General features: G+C 40.9%; 1 protein-coding gene across 4 annotated transcripts in view; it reads right to left on the minus strand.

The window, feature by feature from the left end:
* Positions 1 to 18,297, minus strand: part of LOC114054154 (ankyrin repeat domain-containing protein 29) — a 62,492-nt gene extending 44,195 nt beyond the window's left edge. For all 4 annotated transcript variants that reach the window (XM_027877303.1, XM_027877302.1, XM_027877301.1 and 1 more), the window contains exon 1: positions 18,038 to 18,297. In XM_027877303.1, the coding sequence (XP_027733104.1) occupies positions 18,038 to 18,058 (21 nt within the window). In that variant the 5' untranslated portion in view covers positions 18,059 to 18,297. The remainder of the gene's footprint in view (positions 1 to 18,037) is intronic.
* Positions 18,298 to 23,585: the final 5,288 nt, after the last annotated feature.

Below are 23,585 nucleotides of genomic sequence, written 5' to 3' on the forward strand. Positions count from 1 at the left end.
CTTCCCCTCTCTTGGAGTCAGGAACTTTTTTTTTTCCAATCCTGGTCCAGTCCATGGCTAAGCCATTTTTCAGTCGTGTCCCACCCTTCATGACCCCACTTGGGATTTTCTTGACAAAGATACTGGAGTGGTTAGCTTTTTCCTTCTCCAGCTCATTTTACAGATGAGGAAATTGAGGCAGACAGGGCTAAGTGACTTGCCCAGGGTCACATAGCTAGTAAATGTCTGAAGCTGGATTTGAACTCAGAAAGAGGAGTCTTCCTGACTCTAGGTCAGACACTCTATCTGCTAAGCCACCTAGCTGCCCTGCTAAGTGACAATTATTAGCTGTGTATGAATTTTTCACTCTTATCTACTAAATTCTATAAGGGTTATGATCTTCAAAGGAAAGTTTTGCACTGATGAAATCACAAATGCACAAAAAATGGAGTTTGGTTTGTGTTTTTTAAAATAGCATTTTGCTTTTATATCACTTTCATTTCCAAATATATAGCTCCTGTCTCCTGTTTCCAAAGAGTGTTGTATTCTTATAACAAAGAATTAAAGAGAATGGGGGACAGTTCATAAAAAAACTATCAAGTACATCAACATTATGTGCAGCGTTTCACACCAGTAGTCCCTCGCCATGGCAGTGAAGGGAGGGAGGTACATTCTCATATCTCTTTGAGGCCAGGCTTGGTCATTATAATTCCACAGTATTCAGTTTCATTTTTGTCGTTCTTTATATTTACCCTGTTGTAGTCATTTTTTTTTTTTTTTTGGTCAAGGCAATTGGAGTTAAGGGACTTGCCCAGAGTCACACAGCTAGTAAGTGTTTTGTGTCTGAGGCCGGATTTGAACTCAGGTCCTCTTGACTCCAGGGCTGGTGCTCTACCCACTAGCTGCCCCCTGTTGTAGGGCAGCTAAGTGGTGCAGTAGATAGAACACTGGGCCTGGAGTCAGGATGACTTGAGTTCAAATTCCTCCTTAGATACTTATTAGCTGTGTGACCTTGGGTAACTCACTTAACTGTTGTTTGGCTAGGTGGCTCAGTGGATAGAGTGCTAGGCCTGGAGTCAGGAAGACTTGAGTTCAAATCTAGCTTCTGATATCTACTAGCTGTGTGACACTGGGCAAGTAACTTAACTTCAGATGGCTTTAATCCACTTGAGAAGGAAATGGCAAACCACTGCAGGATCTTTGTCAAGAAAACCCCTTGGACAATATTGGAGTGCTACGGTCCACAGGCACACAACCGAGTAACAAAGTGATGGATATCCACTTTGTTCCAGTTCTTTTGCTACTACCAATAATACTACTATAGATATTTTAATCTACATGGAACTTTTTATCATTGACCTCATTAGGTACATGCCTAACAGTGTGATCTCTGGGTCAAAAAATATGGCTACTAGTCATTTTTTTTTTTTTCTTTTTGGTGAGGCAATTGGGGTTAAGTGACTTGCCCAGGGTCACACAGCTAATAAGTGTCAAGTATCTGAGGCTGGATTTGAACTCAGGTCTTAAAAACAAACAGATAAATCACACAGGGCATGTAATATTTACTTCTCTTTGCCATAATTTTTGGTCATCACATTCTTCATTAACAACTCACTCAAAATCTGAGTAGAAGAAGGAAGGGAAGAAGAAATACAAATAAATTGATTTTATAATTTTTACAGAATTATCAATTCTAGAGAAAAGAGGATGAGGGGCCCCACCTGTGTAACTGAAGGTGCACCCCCATTGAGGGTGGGGATCAGATGCCAAGGTTTGTCATTGCATAGGGACTTCAATTATAAATTTACTCATATAAATCAAGCAACATTAGCTTCAATCCAATAGCAAATTCCCTTGAAATGAGGTAATCTTTTAAATAAGTATGATAGGAGGGTTTAAAAATCATCTGCAGAAAATTTTCCAGGAGATGTCATTCGACTCCTCTAACTTATCATCTCACTTTATATTTGGCACTTAAGATCTTTATAGCAATTCATAAACATTAAATTGATAGCACTATATGTGGTTAAATACATGTCATTTTTCCTTCTTTTTTCTTTTTTTGTCATTTTTCCTTCTTAACCAAAAGGAAGCTGAGGTAGAAAAATTATTTTCTTTAATGGAGTTATTCTCAGAGGTAGATTCATACTTTCTGGACTTTCAGACCTCAAGACCACAGCTTGAAGTATGTTAACCACTGGGGGCTTTGAAAATAACGGCTATGATTCATTACAATAAATCCAAATCTTACCGTGAATTACATTTGGATGGAGAATCTGGGTGGCTTATAAAGATTTAGTTGATACTAAAGGTGATACTGTATCAGCCCTAATCTAGCTGGCCTTCAAATATTGACAAATATTCATTGTTCAAATCTCTTTGAAAGGAAAAATAGAGAAAGCAACACTGAAAAAAATAAGTGAGATTATAATCTGTACTCTGGTTTTAGACAAGCCAGATTTGGGAAGAAAATACTGCCTATATTCTGGCCAATATAAGATGTACGATTAAACTAACAGATGCTATACTTTCTCATGTAAGATATGCTCAACCCAATAATCCAATCCAATGAGTATTGATTAAACACCTTTATGGCAAGAGAATGTGTTAGGTGCTGGGAGTTGTTTAGTCATTTCATTCATGTCCAACTCTTTGTGACCCCGTTTGGAGTTTTCTTGGCAAAGATGCTGGAGTGGTTTGTCATTTCCTTCTCCACCTCATTTTACAGATGAGGAAACTGAGGCAAACAGAGTTAAGGGACTTGCCCAGAGTCACACAGCTATTAAGTGTCTGAGGCCAGATTTGAACTCAGGAAGATGAGTATTCCTGACTTCAGGCCCAGCACTCTATTCACTATGGTGCCATGTGACTGCCCAAGTGTTTTGAATACCACATAAAAAATGAAAAAACAGCCTCTGACCTTAAGGAGCTTACTTTATCCTGGGGGGATAGGTATGTAAACCTTGACGTGTATGGATGATTAATTTGAGGAGGAAGAAAATACTCACAATTAGAGGAATAAGGAAAGGCTTCCCATGGGAACAGAAACATAAGCTGATCCTTGAAGGAAGGTAGGGATTCTGAGGCAGAGGTTAAGAGGGAAAGGAGCGAATTCCAAACATGGGGGAAAGGGAATGATGTGCCCTAAGTCTGGAAAGTTGGGGTATAGCCAGACTGTGAAGAGTTTTCATTACCAAGTGGAGAGATTTGCATTTTAAACTAGAGGTGATGGGGAATCACTGGAGGTATCTGTGCAAGGAAGTGACATGATCAGATTTTACTTTGGGAAGATTACTTTGGTAGCTTTTTGTAGGATGGTTTGGAGAAAGGAGAGCCTAGAGGTTGGAAGCCCAATTATAATGCTACTCCAATAGTCCAAGTGATGAGGGGGTGATTAGGTGGGGCAGTGGATAGAGCACCAGGCCTGGAGTCAGGAAGACTCATCTTCAAATCTAGCCTCAGACACTTACTAGCTGTGTGATCCTTTAACCCTGTTTGCCTCGGTTTCCTTATCTGTAAAATAAACTGGAGGAGGAAATGGCAAAACCATTCCAGTATCTTTGCCAACAAAACCCCAAATGGGATAAAGAAAAGTCAAACAAGACTAAAAAAGGACAAAGAAGAAAGTGGTAAGCGATCAGGGTCTGAACTAAGGAAGAGGCTATGTGAGTGGAAAAAAGGGAATAAATATGAGACATTTTGTGGAAATGGAATCAACAATAACCTGGCTACTGATTGGATTTGGGAGATGAGGGAAGAGTTTGAAGTTATGAGTCTGGATAAAGTTATGCGTCTGGAAGAATAGTGGTGACCTTACTAAAAATGGGGAAGTTTAGAGGAGGATGTATTTAGTGGGAGAAATAACGAGTTTGGTTTTAGAGAAGGTGTGTTTGAGAAGTTCATGGGACACTGAAGCAGGAATGTCCAACAGGAAGCTGATGATGCTAGATTGCAATGGAGGTGAAACACTAAGGATGGATGTCTAGATGTGGGAATCATCTGTCTAGAGATGGTAATTGAAGTTTATGAAGTGACCAAGGGAGACTGAGGAGGGAAAAGAGAAGAGAGAGCAGGATAGAGTTTTGGGGGTCACCTCCTGCTCATGAGCAGGAGAGGAATGATGGTCCAGTCTGGGAAGGATGTCAGACCAAGGAGAAAGAGAGCCAGGAGATAGTAACGTCACAAAAAACCAAAGAGGAGAGAATCCAAGAAGAAAGGGTGATGTGCAAAAACTCAAGAGAGAATCAGATTTTCTCTACCCAAGAATTCCTCAAATATAATAATGCCCCATGAAGTTAAGGTTTAGACTTCTGTCCACCTCAGTCCTCCAGACCATACACCCAAAATTGAAAGAATTTTTCTTTTTTTATTAAGGGCCTTCCAACAACCCAAACAGTTGGCACAAAGCCAAAACACTAACGTTAAAAAAACAACAACAGTAAACTTTATTCCATGGGTAAAGTTATATCTTACGCATCCTTACTATGTACAAGGTATATTCAAAAATAAACTTTCCTCCAGATTAATACCCTTACTTACTGGTACTGATAAACATTTTTATATCTGTCAAGTGCTCATAGAAATTTTGATTAGCTGAGCCTTACAAAACCAGATGGAGATGTGGAAACAACAATATCCCCTTTATAAAGATAAAGGCGGTTGATTAAGGAACCTGATCAGTTTGATGAGTTTACAGGAAGGTGAGCCTTTGTTTGGAACTTTTAATTTCTTCTCCCTCTGGAGGGTGTGGACATTCCCATTGGCACCTCTTTAAGAGGACTGAGCCTATCTCCTTGCTTAAGTATTTACCAGTATAGTCAGAACTCACTAGAAGTCTCAGCATTTGAGGAAGAATTGGTTATATTGGAGTGCTGTGGGTCAGAAGTCACCTCTTGGTGCTGGGCTTATTTTGAGTTTTTTTCTTTTTCTTCTTCCAGAGTTGGGACTCAACACAGATTAAAAAACAGAGGCCTAAGATGTGGGTCTTAGGGTGAGGTAGGGGGTGGGAGAAAGGTCTGTGCATTCACATAGTCTGCTTAAAGGGAACTACCAACTGTAGTCTTGGTCAGAGGCTCATGGCAAATTCAAGTTTTCTCTCCCTCTTACCCTGAGATGTGGTAGAGAAAGATAGTGGCCAGAGAATCTCAACTACATGGCCTAGAGAGAGTTTCAGGATCTTGAGCACTTGGGCCTAGACACAGAGAAGTAGTAGCTTGACCTTACAGCTCAGATGTGGTGAAGGGTAGTTCTATAATGGTAGACGTTTGGTCAGATGCTGTAGTAAAGTTGGAAGTCGCCAGATGGGGAGGAGACTTAATTCTGTTTAAATGAAGGTCTTTATATGAATCTGTTGTTTCATCCTTTTTGTGGAATGAAATAAAGGCTGTCCTGTACCTGTTAAACATTGTTTCCTTTAGTCCTTGTTCAAGAATCAAGACTTCACAAAGTACCTCCCTGAAGACCTAGATATCTAAAGCTCCATTTTGAGGCTCCCAGAGGAGATTCTAGGTGAGGGAAAAACAAGTCAGAGTTATTTTTTAGGGTGGTTTCCCTAAGACTGAAATCAATCATGTAGTCCTAGGCAGGGGTGGGGAACCTGCAGCCCAGAGGCCACATGGTGCCCTCTAGATCCTCAGGTAGGGTCTTTTGATTGAGTCCAAGTTTTACAGAACAAATCCTTTTATTAAGGGGATTTGTTCTGTGAACTTTGGATTCAGTCAAAGGGCCACACTTGAAGACCTAAAGGGACACATGTGGCCTCGAGGCCATGGATTCCCCACCCCTGAAGAATTTAGGGCACTGAATCACAGGTCACAAAGTACAGAGAGTGAGGTTAACTTCCTCATATTTACAGTGAACCAAAGGAGCTAAGGCAGAACATCTGAGGAAGTTTCTGAAATTTGGTCAGTGGGAGAGAATTGAAGAAACTCAAGAGTGGCTGGTAATTGGATTCTGCTTGAGACTCAGGGGAAGTAGCTATGAGTAGCTTCTGTTTGCACTGGGGCTATGGTAGATCTATCAATCAAAGGCAACTGAACAAGCTAGCATCTTTACCTAGGACGAGGCGGGAAACTCACTATCTATACATAAAGTTTGCCCAACAGCCCCAACAACTGAGCCTCCAGAAGAGGGAATAAGAGGGACAAACACATAATTTGCCATGGTAGTGTCCACAAACAAGGCTTCTCGTAAAAATGACAGAAAACTGAGGGTCTCACTTCTGGAAAATAGGTAGGAAAAGAAGAATTCCATGGTTACCTACAGAAAATATACTATGTTTGTGTTTCTTCCAGTGACAAGCAACAGTCACATATGTACAAAGTGCAGGTTGATCTCCCTGTTGGGGGAGAAGGTGAAAGGGAAGGAAGGATATCTCTCTACTCTCTAGGTTGTAGGGATGAATGGAATCTTCCTTGAAAGAATAAAGAGGCTTTTCCAAGATATAACAAAAAATAGAAAGAATAGAAGAGGTAAGAATGAATTCTAACCTTTGGAGGAATAGGATACCAGGAAGAAAGAGAAGAAAATGGATCATTGTCATTTGGAGCTCAGAGAGTGGTCCTATGAGGAAAAAGCTATCTTTTGGTTCTAAGGAATGACATAGATCTACAGGTTCCAACAGAAGAGGGTTCATTCTGGAGAGAATAAAAGGAAGAAGAGATAAGTAAAGATAATTAGGAAGCTTTTTGTAAAAAAAAAATCTTAATTTTTTGTTATTCTGAACTCAAACACCAACAAACATGAAATTTTTATATACAAAGAACAGAAAAAGAAAATTGAACATGGAACTAAAAAACTCATTATTTACAGCTTATTTTTTAAAAAATGTACTCAATTCAGCATGTTAATTCTAAAGCCTTATGGCTTGTCTGTGTTGCTCTCTGAATTTTCTTCTGATTTCTTCCGCATACTTTCTTTAAATGCCTCATTGATGTCCTTTTCTTTTTTCCTTTTTTAAAGCATTATTATTACTAGCCACTGCCCTTCTCATTCCCACCAATAGTCCACTCTACCCCTCCCCCCCAAACCCTTATCTTATAACAAGATAGCATAGTCAAACAGATCCATAAATTGATCATGTCCAAAAAGGTATGTCTCGTTCTGAATAACAGCTTTCTGTTGAGTCCTTCTGAGTCATGGTTGGTCCCCTTTGAGGACCAAAAAGCATTGACCAGAGAGCTCTTAAGCCTTTTAATATTGTATAACCTCTATCCTACACAGTTTAAATTTGGCCTCAGACACTAGCTGTGTGACCTTGGGCAAGTCATTTAACTCTGTTTGTCTCAGTTTCCTCATTTGTAAAATGAGCTGGAGAAGGAAATGGCAAACCACTCCAGTATCTTTGCCAAGAAAGCCCTAAATGGGGTCATGAAGAGTCAGATAGGACTGAAACGACTTAACAAAAAACTCCTCTGTGTTACAAGGTACAATCTTGAGAATCTCAGTACTGGAAGTCTTGGGGAAAAACTCTGGAGGCTGTGTATATATATGTATGTGAGAGTGACTGGTTTGTGGAGATTTCTGGAATTAAGGCAGATGACAAGAAAGAGAGTTTAAATACATGTGGAGTTTAAATGGTGGATGGACTTTCTTGAGAGGAGACATGTGAATTACCTCAGGACCCTCAATCTGTTTTCATCCAGAAGGACTATAAGAACTGATGATTGAAGAGACACTGATGACGGTGTGAGGATGTGGTATCATATTATACCAGTTAGTTAAGACCACCCCTCACAGATGTTATTCCCTCCCTGCCACCCAATGGCCAGACTGAGAGATACCAATGAATTGCCTTTCTCCAATATTTAAGCAGGAAGCCCCTTCTTGATCCCTGAAGTCTCTCACTATGCTGATCAATTCCCCTCTCCATTGAGTGTTCTGTTTACTTCCTATTTATGTTCTAATTCATCTTCCTTGATGCATGAAACTATTTTAGGGCACCAGCCTTAGCTATGTATCATTTGTGGGAGTGCTAGAACTGGTCTGGAATAAATCAATGGACTAACTCACTCATAGCTTGATTTTGAGAGATGGCCTTCGGGGCTAAACTGGTTGGTAGAACAATGAGATATTTTTGGAGCTAACACCATCCAATTGCCAATGCCTACTGTGTTTTAAACTGACCCATGGAAATAAATGGGAGTGGTAAATTAAGTCCAGAGAGAGTTGATATAATCAAACCTGAATTACCTCCCAGAAAATCTATGAGCCCAAAATAGAAGCCTAGTAGTGAGGACAGAAAAAAGGAATACAGGACAGGAATTGAACTACATGGTTTCTGTACTTTTGGTACTTAACCTCCATAACTTCCACAAAAGTTAAGCTATGGAAACCTTATTTCATGTGGAAATATTTAGGTTCATTACTGTTGTTTTCTAGTCAATGTATAAGTTGTTCTTCTGGTTAAGCTCGCTTCACTCTGCATCAGTTTTATACAAGTCTTCTCAGGCTTCTCCTTATTCTATTTCTCCTTATTTCTATTTCCTGACTTTCCTGACCTCCTGTAAGTCCCAGCTAAAATACCACTTACTATAGGAAGCCTTTCCCAAGCCTTTATAATTCTAGGGCTTTCTCTCTTTTATTTACTTCCTATTTGTCCCATACATAGCTTGTTTGTATATATTTGTTTGCTTGTTGTCTCCTCCATTCAATTGTGAGCTCCTAGAGGACAGAGATTGTCTTTTGCCTCTTTTTGCACATGTTGTGGTTGTTTAGTTGTTCAGCCATGTATGACTCTGTGACCCTGTGGGCCATGCTCTCCATGTCATTTTCTTGGCAAAGATACTGGAGTGGTTTTCCATTGTCTTTTCCAATGGATTAGAGCAAACAGGGTTAAGTGACTTGCCCAGGGTCAAACAGCTAGTAAGTGTCTAAGGCTGGATTTGAATTTAGGTCTTCCTGACTCCAAGCCCAGTGTTCTATCCACTGAGCATCTAGCTGCCCTACTTGGCATATACTAGGTGCTTAATAAATATTTATTGATTGATTCTCCCTTTCTTTATTCCTTTGGTTTAATAATATTCCATTCTAGGCCTATATCATAATTTCTTTATTTATTCCCCAACTGGTAGACACATATTTTGTTTCTAGTTTTTTGCTACAACAAAAGAGCTGCTATGAATATTTTTGCACATATGGGTCTTTTGTCTCTTCTCTCTTTGGGAGTACATATCTAATAGTGGTATCAGTGGGTCAAGGGAAATGCACAGTTTAGCAACAGGTAACTTCTTCCGTAGGGATGTTGAAGCAGCCATTTTTTTGACCTGACATAAACAATAGTTGGGAAGTGCAAAGCTGATTGAGAAAAGGAGGACTGAGGATGGAATTTGGATTTCTGAAACCCCCTCCACCCTTTGTGTTCATATCCCCACATTCCCTTCCCTCCTACAGTATTCTCCTTTACAGCCATCCCTCTGTTTTTCCTTAATGTGCACACTCTTTCTTGTCTCTTTGCACTCAAGATGATACAGACCTACATTCACACCCACCTACACCCACATTCCTTTTTACAGTCTTTCTCTTCCCCTTTTCTCCAACCCATCTTTCTATTTCTTTCTTTCCTCTACCTCCTCATGGCAGAAAAAGGGAATCATTCATTTCCTCTAGACATCCATAGAAGGATAAGAGCTAAAGGAAGAGTAGAACCGGGAGGTCCTAGATACTCTCCTAGGGGTCAAACAAGGGGGAGGAAGCAGGAGGAGAGCCTTCAGGCTACTTCTTCCTTCCTGGGGCGAGCAGTGAATCCAAAATAGGGCACAGTTGCTAGCTTCTGCCTTCAGGCTCCTGCTCCCATTCTAGGGCAAGAGAACTGGGATTCTGGGGTGGGAAATAAGAGGGTAGACAACCCAATCAGGACAGAACTGGGCTCTGCAAAGCAGAAATGTCACTTGAGCCAGTGATGGAGTAGCAGGAGAGTGTCTGGAAGAGGGTCATAAAAGGGCCCCAGACCAGAGGACAACCAACTCTCTATATTCACTTCTTTTTCCCCAGAACGTCATGGAAGCAGTGGAGGGGGAAAGAGTGGGGAATAGAAGGAAGTAGGAGCAGCAGTGGACTGGGGAAGCATCCCTTTCCCCATACAGTGGGGAGGATACCCAGGACCCTGCATCATCTTCCTATTCTTCCCTACCCCTTCCCCAAACTCTGTGTCAGTGGATTTTGGAGTACTGAGTTTAATTTTATAAGCAGTATTTTAGGAAAAATATTGACAAACTGCAGTTCTCTCACAATAGGAGGGGATTGGAGATCATATAGAAAAAAGTCAATTGCAGTTATTGGGAATATTGAGATAAAAAGAGAAGAGCACAATATTGATCTTCAATTCCCTCTCGTCTATTTCTATGCCTTTACATGATCACCCTGATCACCCTGATCACCCTGACTGAGAATCCTCAGCTTCCTTCAAAGTAGAGCTCAAGGGCCAAATCTTATATGAACTATTTCCCCATTCCCCCAGTGGGGTTGTCCCTCCTCTCCTTCAAAAAATATATTGAATTTATTTTGTTTTTACTTACGTGTGTACGTACTTCTTATCTCCTTTGATAGACTGTAACACCCCTGAAGACAAGATTATTTCACTTCCATCTTGGTATCCCTAGTGTCTAGCAGAATTCCTTTGCACACAGCAGGCAATTAACAAATGCTTGTGGATAGACTGATTCATTCACATATTTGAAGGGCTGTCACATGGAGAAGGACTTGCTCCATTGGGCCCCAAAGTCCCAGAGAAACTTGGTTTTAGGAAAAACTTTCTAACAGAGCTCTCCAAAAATGAAGTAATCTAAGTCAGGAGATGGTGGTTTCTCTCTCCCTGGAAATCCCCAAGCAGAAACTAGATGCTCACTTGTCAGGAATGTTGCAGGAGAGATTCCTGATCAGAATGAGCTGGTCTTAGGTCTCCCAACTTGGAAATTCTGTAATTCTTTGATGATCAAAATAAGCATAAAAGCTTTCCCTACCTCCCCTTGGTCTGTTACTTAGCTAATGCTCTACTCAAGCTGCCCCTTTAATGGATAATATAATTCATCACTAATGTGTATAATAAATAGTGTTATTTTCCTATTCTCAATGAGCTGTTACTTTTTTCTTATCTTCTGTTTCCTTTGGTTCAATAATGTTCATATTCTACAGATTATTAGCAAGTACATAATTGTCATACTTTCTGAAATAAAGGAGGAGCTGTTATTTATGTGTTTAGGGGGTTTGTAAGGAGAAACTATACGAGAGGATAAATGTGGTACATCAAGGAGAAACTAACTGGTTGCTGAAGAAGAAACAAGAGGAATGTTGGGAGCACGTGAGTAGCCACTCTGTCACAGAGGACGTGATTGAGAAGGCCAGGAAAGCCAGGAATAGTCAGATGTGTAGATTTTGGGAGAGCCAATCTCCAAGGTCCAGAGGCAAGACCAATGGCCCAACATTTTGTGGAAACAGTTGGTTCAGCCAGGAAGGAAAGCTCTTACCAACAAAAAATTTGAAGACACAAGCAGCAATGATTCTGATGAGGAGAAAAACAGGGGAGCTGTCCAGAGAGACCACCATGGACACACAGGTGGAACATCAACAAATTCAAACAAAAAAGAACATAGATGTAGGGACAGGCAATGGAAAAGAGAGGGTGTGATCCTGTAAGAATTGTCAGGAGCACCTAGAGCTCAGAATAAGCTCAGATTGGAAATAACAATAACCACTATTTATACAGCATTTCTGGATCTGCAAATCACTTTACAGATGTATCCCATTCTATCCTTAAAGCAACTTTGGGAAGAGGGTGCTATTATTATCCCCATTTTACAGATGAAGAAACTGAGCAGACGGAAGTTAAGTAACTTTCCCAGGGTCACACAGCTAACTCAGGGCTTTGTGATTCTGGTTCCAGTTGCCTGATGAATGCTAGGGGTAACACAAAGGGTGGTTTCTTTTTTCCCCCCAATTAACACCAGGAATAAGGAAGATCAAAGATTTGGGACTATTACTGGGGATGAAGACTGGATTCTAGGGGGCAGTGAGGTGGTGCAGTGGATAGAGCTTGGAGTCAGGAGGACCTGCATTCAAATTCCTCCTTAGAAGCCCTGATTGCCTCACCAAAAAAGCAACAACAGCAACAAAAAGTCACATTAGAGACAAAAGAAGGACCAGAAAAGGGCTCCAGGTAGATGGGATGATGATAACAGATGATGGTGATGAGTTTGTTCTTTTTTCATTCTATTTTCTTTTCCAAGGAGAATGATCTCTAGACTGGGAAGTTTAGGGAAAAAAAGGTGAGACATGAAAGATGTGAGGAGGTGGTCATATAGCCTCTAGATGTGTTTAATGAGTTAAAGTTAGCAGGCCCAGCCTAACAATGGAGGAACTGGTGAATGAGACTGCAGGGCTGCTGGCTGTGATCTATGGAAGATCTTGGAGAGTGGAAGAAGTCTCCCAGAACTGGAGAAGGGCAAATATCTCAATTTTCAAAAAAAGGTAGTTAGAATCTATGAACTATAGAAAATTAGCTTGAGATTTTGATTCTTGGCAAAATTATGTTATTAAAGATTTGTGAACATTTAGAAAATAAAGCAGTAACAACTCAAATCCAGAAAGGCTTCATCAACATTTATTAAGTGCCCACCCTATGGTAAAGGTAGCACAGTGGATAGAGCACTGGCTCTGGAGTCAGGAAGACCTGAGTTCCAATCCAGCCTTAGACACTTACTAGCAGTATGACTCTGGGCAAGTCACTTAACCCTGTTTGCCTCAGTTTCATCTATAATATGAACTGGAGAAGGAAATGGCAAACTACTATAATATCTTTGCCAAGAAAATCCCAAATGGGGTCACAAAGAGTTTGACATGACTGAAAAACGATCAAAATGTGCCAGGTTCTGGGGATACAAAAACAAAAAGGAAGCAACCCCTGCCCTCAAAAGAAAATACCTATGCACAAATAAGTGGATACAACATTTGCACACTGTAAATATAAGGTAATTTCAGACAGTGAAGGGGAAGCAATAGCAGCTTGGGAAATCAAGGAAGACCTCAACCTAGGACATGGCATTTGAGCTGAGCTTTGAAAGAAGCAAGGAATTCTAAGAGAAAGAAATGAGGAGAGAGTTCGTTCATGCCAGAGATGTCAGGAGTGAGAAACAGCAAGATGGCCAGGTTTGGCCCATAAACAGTGTGAGAGGGAATAGGACAGTACATGATGAGCCTGGGAAGGTAGACTGGAGCCGGGTTGTTAAATGTTAAACAGAGAAGTTTGTGTTTGATCCTAGAAACAATAGAGTGCCACTACATTTTGTTTATTGAGATTTTCGAGTGGGGGGATAACATAAGGAAAATATAATTTTGGTAATTATGTGGAGGATGAATTATAGATAGGAGAGACTTAAAGCAGGGAGATCAATGAGGAGGATACTTCAGTAGTCCACGGGGAGAGAGATGAAGGTAGTGACCATACATAGGAGTGGAGGTGACCATATGAATGGAGAGCAGTGATGAGATGCAAGAGTTGATATGGAGGCAGAATTAAGAAAATGAATTAGATTTAAGGTGGTCTAAAAACAGTTTTGCAAAGCAACATCAACTCAATAATTTATGTAATTGGAAGAAAATTATAGTACGTATAATCCAAAAGACATTTCTCATTGGCTTTAAAATGTATCATGCAGTGTTTCACAAGATCCTTTTATTTTCTTCAAGTTAGTATTAAAGAGATTTCGCATTCCTTGCAAAATCATTCACAATGACTCCAGTAGATGAGGTGATCTAGCAGCCCAGTGGGTGAGAACCAGCCTGGAATTAACAGTTTGCTACAGATAGCTTTTGATTAGCTACATTCATTAAGAACAAGTCATTACAGATTAAACTAATTTTTTTGACAAGCTAATTGGAGAGATAGATCAAGGCAGTGCAATAAATAAAAAGTACTCAAATGTCAGCAAAATAGTTTCTCATGCTATGCTTGTGAATAAAATGCTAGGATATGGACTGTACATGTAGGATGACCTGGACAGGACTTATGTCTACACTCAAAGGGTAGTTGTTCAAGGGTCAATGCCAACTCAGAGGAAGGTCTGTAGTAGAGTGCCTCAGGCATTTGTTCACCGTCTTGTACTCTTCAAAACTTTTATCAATGATTGGATGAAGATATAAATGACAGGGCAGCTAGGTGGCATGGTAGGTAGAGCTCCGGACCTGGAGTCAGAAAGTTTTGTTGTTGCTTAGTCTTTTTTTAGTCTTGTCCAATTCTTTGTGACCCTTTCTGAGGTTCTCTTGGCAAGGAAACGAGTGGTTTGCCATTTCCTTCTCTAGCTCATTTTACAGATGAGGAAACTGAGGCAAACAGGATTAAGTGACTTGTCCATGGTCACATAGCTGATAAGTGTCTGAGGCCAGATTTGAACTCAATAAGAGGGGTCTTCCTAATTTCTGGCATGACACTCTATCCACTGCACCTCCTAGTTTCCTGAGTTCAAATCTGGTTTCAGACACTTACTAGCTGTGTGACTCTGGGTAAGTCACTTAACCTTGTTTGACTCAATTTCCTTAGGTGGAAAACGAGCTGGAGAAGAAATTGGCAGACCACTCCAGTGTCTTTGCCAAGAAAACCTAAATGGGGCGGGGCAGCTAGGTGGCACAGTGGATAGAGCACCTGGATTTAGGAGGACCTGAGTTCAAATCTGGTCTCAGACCAAACACTTGACACTTATTAGCTATGTGACCCTGGGCAAGTCACTTAACCCCACTGCCTAACCAAAAAAGGAAAAAACAAACAAAAAAAAAACCCAAAACCCAAACCCAAACCCAAACCCAAACCAAAACCAAAAAACAAAGAAAACCTAAATGGGGTCACAAAGAGTTGGACATGACTGGAATGACTGAACAACAATAACACCTAAATGACACATTTGTCAAATCCGCAGATTACAGGGATAAAGGATGTATTGGATGCCAGAGTCCGAATCCAAAAGATCTTGCCAGGTAAGACTGATGGATACATGAAATAAGACTGAATAAAATATGATAAGTATAAATCTAAAACTCTACATTGGGGTTATATAAATTAACTTCACAACTACAGGCTGAGGGAGAAAGAGCTAGACAGTGACTCCTGTGAGAAAGATGATGGGGGATGGTGTTCTGCAAATTCAGTCTTAGTGTCCAGGTTTGAATTCTGCTAAAGCCTTTGTCCTAAGTTAGACCACACCCAGAGTACTGTTTCATTCTGGGTCCCATAGAAAGATGTCTTTTTGAAATGTATCCAGAAAAGGACGCTCAGGATGGGTGAAGGACCTTAGCAGCAAGTTGTAAAAGGATTAGTTAAGGGAATCAGGGATATTTAGCTTGGAAAAGATATGGCTTAATGGGGACATGGTAGCTGCTTTCAAGTATCCGATGTGCTAGCTCCTCCTTGCGGGGCTGAGCTGGTTCTCTGCTGGTAGTGGATGGAAGTTGCTTATGGGCACTAAGGCTCAATTTAAGGAAAAACTCTTGAAAAATCAGTGCCATCCAAAAGTGCAATGGGATGGGGTCACCTGTCTCTCATTAAAAAGTCTGTAAGCAGATGATAAATAAATAATGATAAATGGGTATTGTGGAGGTGATTTTTATTTTTTATTCTTTTTTTCTGATTATTATTTTTTATTTCTTCTCCATTACAATTTCCCCTTGTTCATTTTTTATGTAAATAGTATTTCATTCCCCCCCAACTCCATGTAAAGATAGTTTTCAACATTCATTTTTTATAAGATTTTGAGTTCCAAATTTTTTCTTCCTTCCTTCCCCACTCCCTAAAACAGCAAGCAATCTGATATAGGTTATGCATGTGCAATCATGTTAAACATATAGGAAGTGATTTTTAGAGGGATGGATGGGATGAGTTCGCCTCTGAGATTCCTTCCAACTCAGATTCTGTGATGTGACAAAATACATTATTTATGCAAAGACTGGATGAAAAACTAAGCCAAATAAAACAGAATCAAAATGTGGTGCTTATATAAATCAAGCAAAACATTAAGTTCCAACTGTAAATTTAAATTTGGATAATTTAAAATGATTAAATTAAAATTTATCATACATACTATATTGGGGTATAGATGGATTGGGGATAGAAACCTGACAGACATATGATTTCATGGATAAAGGAAGTTCCTGGCTGGGGAAACTCCCTCTATCAATGCAGGTTAGCACCCTTTCTGTAACTTAGAGTTTTAGAGATTTATTTAAAGCATTATGAAGTTAAGTGACTTAACCTAGAGTCACACATATCTAGCATTTGTCAGGGGAAGAACTTGAGCCAGGTCTTTCTGGTTTCAAGTATAACTCTATTTTTAAAAAATTTTTTTTGGCTAAGCAATGGGGTTAAGTGACTTGCCCAGGGTCACACAGCTAGTAAGTGTTATGTGTCTAAGGCCACATTTGAACTCAGGTCCTCCTGAATTCAGGGCCGGTGCTCTATCCACTGCACCACCTAGCTGCCCCATCAAGTATAACTCTAACCACTACTCTACGTTGACACTCTTTTGACATACTCTGAATAGCTAAAAAAAAAAAACAAAACCCCAAAACCCCAACCCAAATTAATAAAGCAGAAGCATCCTAGTATAGAGGAAAGACATTGGATCCAGATACGGGTTCTGGTTCTGATTCTGCCACTTCCTAGTTCTTTGACCTTGGGCAGGTGGTTTTGTCTCTCATTTTCCTCTTCTTTAAAATGGTAATAATCATGCATTACTCACCTCATGGAATTGTAATCAAAGTGATGTTTTTGTGTATGAAGCACTATATGAATGTGTAGGAAAGCTGCCTTTCCACACGTAGCATGGGGGTGTTGTGTGGCTTAAAGGGAAACAGAATAGACATCTCTAGTGTCTTCTCCACCCCACCCCACCCCCCTTCTCCAAGGGAGACTTTTGGGATTCAGGTTACAAATGTTATTAATACACATTTAATTGGCATACAGAATGAGAATGGAGAAGTAAGAAACAGAAAGAAAATTGTGAGCTTGAAATATTTTCAATGTCTGAACATTGCCAAAGTCTGAGGGAGGGGGTGGTAGTGAAATTAGATAAATGTGGAAATTAGATAAAATTTTAGAATCTAGTTTTAATAATCCAAGAAGCCAAAATGGATAGTTTGTTAAATTAAAAAAAAATGTTTAGACGATTGCAATTTACTGAGCAATAAAGAAAAGGCTCTGTAGAAGTTATAAAAGAAAAAAAGTAGATTTATCTTAGTAAGACCCCCGATTTCCAAGGAGAGTTAGGTCAGATTATACCCCAAACATTCTCTGCTGAGTTCATAAACCAAATGGTTTCCTCCTTAATCCTGGCATCCTGGTAGCCACCTATGGTTTCACGCTATAGTGAGTCATTCGATCTGAGACTTTGCTAATTTCAGAGGCCCAGCTCGTCAATAGAGTCTAATAACGAGGAAGGAGAGTATGCAGATGTTTGTGCAGATGTCGCCAAGCACTATTCGGGTTTGTGAAAAAGAAACCAAAGCCTGAGAAAACTGGTTTCGGAATCTGTAGTCCTTGCAGAGAGACGCGTGACTGCCCTGGTCAGAAAGAGCTGACCTCCCACAATCTTATTTCATTCAACCCTCCCTGGCCCCCACCCCGTCTCTTCTGCCTTCTTTCTCATATCCCAGTTTGAAGACCTGTTAATTCCCAGCCAGTGTCTATTTATTCTATCACACCATCCTCGGCTCACTTAGAAAAGAAAGATCTTTCAGAACCAAACCAAACAAGAAAACCGCATACTAGACGCAAACCTTCATCTCCATCATTTCCTTCCTCACCCCGCCAGTTGCGGGGTAGGGGTAGAGAGCGCTGTCTTTCATTCTGTTCAAATGCTCAGCAGGCGCCCGCACCTGCTCCCGCATCCACATCCGCACTGGCAACCCAAGGTCAAGGGGAGGAAGTTCCTGGGTGAGAGGCACTCCGGGTCCCCCACCCCAGGATGCCGCAGCCTGAGACCAGGACGCCAGAGCATCCTATCTGGGTCAGTCCAGATGCCTGGCTTTCCTGCCGGGGCGATGCACCCTTCACTTCCCTCCTGCCCCTGCGGGGGCTTACCTTGAAAGACATCCTGCACATGTCAGCAGTGGCTCATTCCAGGCTGCCTGCCTCAGGGCAAAGGATGCGGCCAGGTTTCCTTTCCAGAGGCGTCCTTCCTTACTCTGGTGGATTACGAGGAAAAGAGAGAGTGAGGCACCAGTCTGGGGTTGGGCTTTTGCAGACTGACTGGGTCTGCGAGAGCCTCACACAGCGCCGCGCCTGAGCCTCTTAGCAGAACAAGCCGCAGCTGCTGCCGCAGCAGAAATAGCAGAACGCCCCATGCTTGCTCTGGTTGTGGACCGGGCCACAGCTCTCTGCACCCGCCACAGGCGCAGAAATTTGCTGTACTTTCTCTTACACGTGTGCACAGCTCCACCCCCAGCCCCTTCCATTCTCCCAGACACCTGTGCACATATGGTCCTTGAAACATTTTGCCCCAAAGAGCGCATGCACATATGTACATTTATATAAACAGTCGGCTTTTCTTAAAAAAAGAGCTTTCTAGAGTTTTCACATGGTAGCTCTCTCATCCAATAAACAATGCCTTAAAAAAAAACAACACCTGATTCCTTTCAACGGGGAGAAGGGTTATTCAATCAATAAAGATTAAATCCTTACTACGTGCCTTACACTGTAGGGATATACAGGACAAAAGATAGTCTCTGCCCTTGAGAGGCTCACAAGCTAATGGGGGAGATAAACAACTATGTACATACAAACAACCTATAACAAACAGGATAAATAGGAAATTATTGACAGAAGGAAGTCATTGAAATTAAGAGATGGGAAGGCCACCTGTCAAATGTGGGATTTAATGTGGGATTTCAAGGAATCCAGGGAAGGTAGAGGCAAAGATAAGGGGGAGAGCCTTCCAGTCACGGTGGAGTGCCAGTGAAGATACACAAGAGTCAGAGTCTCTTGTGCAAGGAACTGCAAGTAGGTCAGTGTCACTGGGTTGAAGATCTAGTTGCCTTTTGATGAGGGAGAGGTGACATTTGAGTCCTCTTTTCTTTCTTCCCACCCTATATTTAATTTGGCACCAAGTCTCATTCATTCTTCTTCCAAAGTATTTCTCTCATATCTAGGTCTTCCTTTTAGTTCCTGTCATACTCCCGACCTTTACAACCCCATCTCTAGACTATTCCCCTTTTAATTGGTTCCTTTGTCTTGTGTGTCCCCATGCCAATCCATCACCAGATTACAGTTAGCCAAGAAGCATTTACTAAGTGCTTACTATATTCCAGGCACTGTGCTAGGTAAGCATTGGGATAAAGAGAAAGGCAAAAACGCAGTCCCTGCCCTCAAGGAGTGTATATTTTAAAGGAAACAAGCAAGTGACTAGATACATACCAGATAGACAGAGAGTAGATGAAGTTAAGATGAAAGGGGGAGGGCACTACCACCTGTGGGAGACCTGGAAAGACCTCTTGCAGAAGGAGAGACTTAAACTGAGTCTGTCCCACCTAACCACTGAAAACGCTGCCACGGATAGTGACTTGTTTATTGATAAATCTGCATTGCATTCCCCATTAAATTAGGGACTTTCTGTAATCTGGCCCCACCCGGCCTATCCAACTTTCCCCTTCACCGTTTCCTAATGCAAACTCTGAGTTCTTGTCAGGCTTATCTCATTATTTCTCACACAGGGCATTTCTTTCCATTTTTCTGACTTTGTTCATTCTGCTCCCTCAGACTGAAATGTCTTCTTTCTTTTAATCTGCCTTCACCTTCCTACTGGAAAGAGGAAGAAGAGAAAGAATATTTATTCAGTGCCTACTATATACAATGCAATATGCTAAGTGCTTTACAAAAATGATCACATTTGATTCTCACAACAACCCCGCAAGGTGGGGATGATTATTATTCCCATTTTATAGATGATCAAAACTGAGACAGACAGAGGTGGGACCAGATTCGAACTTAGATCTTTCTGACTCCAGGCACTCTTGTACCCCTTACCTTCCACCTGATCTTTCACAACCCAAGAGAAGTCAGTCTTTCACATATGCTGTCCCAATTGCCTGACCCCCAGGTGATTGTAATCCTCTTAGCATCTGATTATATATGATTTCATATTGCTCTCTGGTTATTCGATGTATGTTAATCTCATCTTCCTAAGCAACTCGTAGAGAAGTAGCAGCTACTCTATCCAATACAATGGATAAAGTATGAGCTTAGGAGTTAGAGAACCTGGGTTCAAATCATACACCAGAGCCTCAATTTTCTCCTTCGTAAAATGGAGATGGAGATAATACTTGCCCAGTGTTAAGCAACAGAAGAGCTTGGGAGGTGGAGTTCAGATTCTTGCTCTGCTATTTGTGACTTTGGGCAAGTCACTTTTCCTATCAGGGCTTCAAATTCTCATCTGTAAAATGGAAGGGTTAGACTAGGTGATGTCTGAGGCCCCTTCCAGCTCTCAATCTTATGCCTCTTGTGTTCCACTGCTCATACACAGTGCAAAGGGAGGCATAGGGTTCAGTATGGTGCTGTGCCCTAGTTTCTAGGTCACACCTGTTTACTCCCCAGAGAAATCTGCCTAGACAAAAACTGGAAAGTAGGCTATGTCTTCTGAGCCTTTTTCCTTCTTTTTTTTTGGCATCTCCTCCAGTGTACTGCAGGTTCTGGATCACCTCTATGTTACCTTGCTGGGGAGCTATGTTCTTCTTTGCCACATTCATGAATGAATGAGAAAGAATGCTCAAACTGGAAGAAACCTTAAAAATCACTTATTCCAAGCCTCTCGTTTTAGATCTGAGACAATGAAGGCCCATACAAGTTACTTGCCCAAAGTCACTCAGGAAGGGCTATGAGTAGGACTCAGATCTCTTAAGTCCCTGTCTAGAATCCTTTCTGTTACAATAGAAACTTATCTGTCCTGTAGCTTATTCCCTCAAGGTCCAAGTGGTATAGCAAAATAAATAGTATCAGAACAATATGCATAATGACCACAATAATGGAAAGGGAAACATCAGCTATAGATGCCTGAATTTGGATCAGTGCAATGGCCATTTGTGATCTCAGAGAACTGAGAATGAAACATTCCTCCCTTCTCTTGGTAGAAAGGTATTTGTTTTTGTAATGGTGAGGGCCCAGTCTTTGGAGCATACACTCAAATTTGAGAGAGGATTATACTAGGAGAAGGAGAAAGGGAGAGGTAGAGTGGGGTAAATTATCTCACACACACACACACAAAAAAAAAAAACAGAAAAGAAAAAGCTCTTACAGTAGAGGGGAAACAGGGGAAGGGGAGAGGGAATGAGTGAATCTTATTCTCATAGGATTTGACTTAAGGAAGGAATAACATACACACTCAATTGGGTATGGAAATCTGTCCTACCCTATAGGAAAATGGGGGGGAAGGGGACAAGAGAGTAAAGGGATGATAGCGAGGAGAGAAGATTGGGAAAGGGGGTAACCGGAAACAAATACTTCTGAGGACGGACAGGGTCCGGTGATGTCTGAGGCCCCGAGTGGATCATACATAATATGGGCAATATACCCTACCTGGCTCTAATTCAATAAGTGGGGTCTTGAGAAGCCTACTTCAGGCCAAGAGTGACTGAGGGGACAGGGAGTTAATGTGAGAAATGACATCCTGCTGCTGAACCAATATGAGATACTCAGAAGGTTAGCTTCCAGGTAATTCATGGAGATTGTAATGGTGACTTTTGGAGAGAGTATCCCCACCTTCACTGTCAAGCTGAGGTTCGTGGGGGACCTAATATGGTATCTTTGTATACCCTTCAAGGGGTAGTGGATAGAGTGCCAGGCCTGGAGTCTGGAAGACTCATCTTCCTGAATTCAAATTTGGCCTCAGACACTTACTGGCTATGTCACCCTGGGCAAGTCACTTAACCCTGTTTGCCTCAGTTTCCTCATCTGTAAAATAAGATGGAGAAGGATATGGGTAATCATTCCAGTATCTTTGCCAAGAAAACCCCAAATAGGGTCACAAAAAGTAGGGCATGACTGAAAAATGACTGAACAACCTACCATACCCTTGAAATAGCAATGTATAGGCAATTGTTTAGTCCATCTATGTAGTACGCCTGATCTTCAAGCATTCATATTGGTATCAGGAGTCTAAGCAAATCCCAGAAATGAGGCTAAGGGTTATGGCTAAGAAAGTTGGGGTATTTCAAAATGGACAGGCACACAGGGAGATGAGGCTAGCAGAGTAGCAGTACTAGGGATGGAAATGGTGCTGGTGAGTACCTAGCATCACAGAGCAGCAAGAGACCTTATCAGTCATCTTCATCCAACTCCCTAATTTTCCATGTGAGCAAACCAAGGCCCAGGTTAGTTGATTTACCCAAGATTATCCACCCAGGACTTGGATTCAGACCTGTTGATTTTGCGTCCAGTGCTCTTTCCAGTAAACCCCAGAGCTTTATGTTTAGGGGTATATGTTCTATATTTTATTTTATTTTATTTTTTTATTATCTTTTTTTTTGAAAGAAAAACAATATTTTTAAATCAGGAAACTCAATTAAGCAAAGTAATCAGAGGGACTTTTAAGAATGAAATTGGAAGAAAAATAATAAGCAAACAAAAGATGGAAAAGATTTATAATTTTTGCAACAAACTTTTTTCCCACATGAAGGTTACCATATCTAAACTGTATATATTCTTGGATGTGCTTCTTTTTTTTTCTTTTTCTTTTTTTAAATAAATTTATTTATTTTTAGTTTTCAACTTCCACAAGATTTTGAGTTCCAAATTTTCACCCCATCTCATCCCTCCCCCCACGCCAAGATGGCATGCATTCTGAATATCCCTTCCCCTAGTCTGCCTTCCCTTCTGTCTCTCCCCCCCTTCTCTTATCCCCTTCCCCTTCTATTTTCCTGTAGGGCAGGATAGATTTCTGTACCCCATTTCCTGTATTTCTTATTTCCCAGTTGCATGTGAAAACTTTTTTTTTAAACATGTGTTTTTAAAACTTTGGGTTCCAAATTTTCTCCCTTCCTCCCTCCTCACCCACCGTCATTGAAAAGGTAAGCAACTCAATATAGGTTATACATGTGCAGTTATGCAAAACACTTCCATAGTAGACATGCTGTGAAAAACTAACTCTATTTCCCTTAATCCTATCCTGCCCCCCATTTATTCTATTCTTTCTTTTGACCCTGTCCGTCCTCAGAAGTATTTGTTTCCAATTACCCCCTTTCCCAATCTTCTCTCCTCTCTATCATCCCCTTACTCTCTTGTCCCTTTTCCCCCCTATTTTCCTGTAGGGTAGGACAGATTTCCAAACCCAGTTGAGTGTGTATGTTATTCCTTCCTTAAGTCAAATCCTATGAGAATAAGATTCACTCATTCCCTCTCCCCTTCCCCTGTTTCCCCTCTACTGTAAGAGCTTTTTCTTTTCTGGTTTTTTTTTGTGTGTGTGTGAGATAATTTACCCCACTCTACCTCTCCCTTTCTCCTTCTCCTAGTATAATCCTCTCTCACCCCTTAATTTTATTCTCCGAATCAACTCACCTTGTGCCCTTTATCTATCTATCTATCTATCTATCTATCTATCTATCTATCTATCTATCTATCTATCTATCTATCTATCTATCTA

This window comes from Vombatus ursinus, unplaced genomic scaffold (genome assembly GCF_900497805.2).
Source record: "Vombatus ursinus unplaced genomic scaffold, bare-nosed wombat genome assembly UNPS02014812.1, whole genome shotgun sequence".
Classification (NCBI taxonomy): Eukaryota; Metazoa; Chordata; class Mammalia; order Diprotodontia; family Vombatidae; genus Vombatus; species Vombatus ursinus.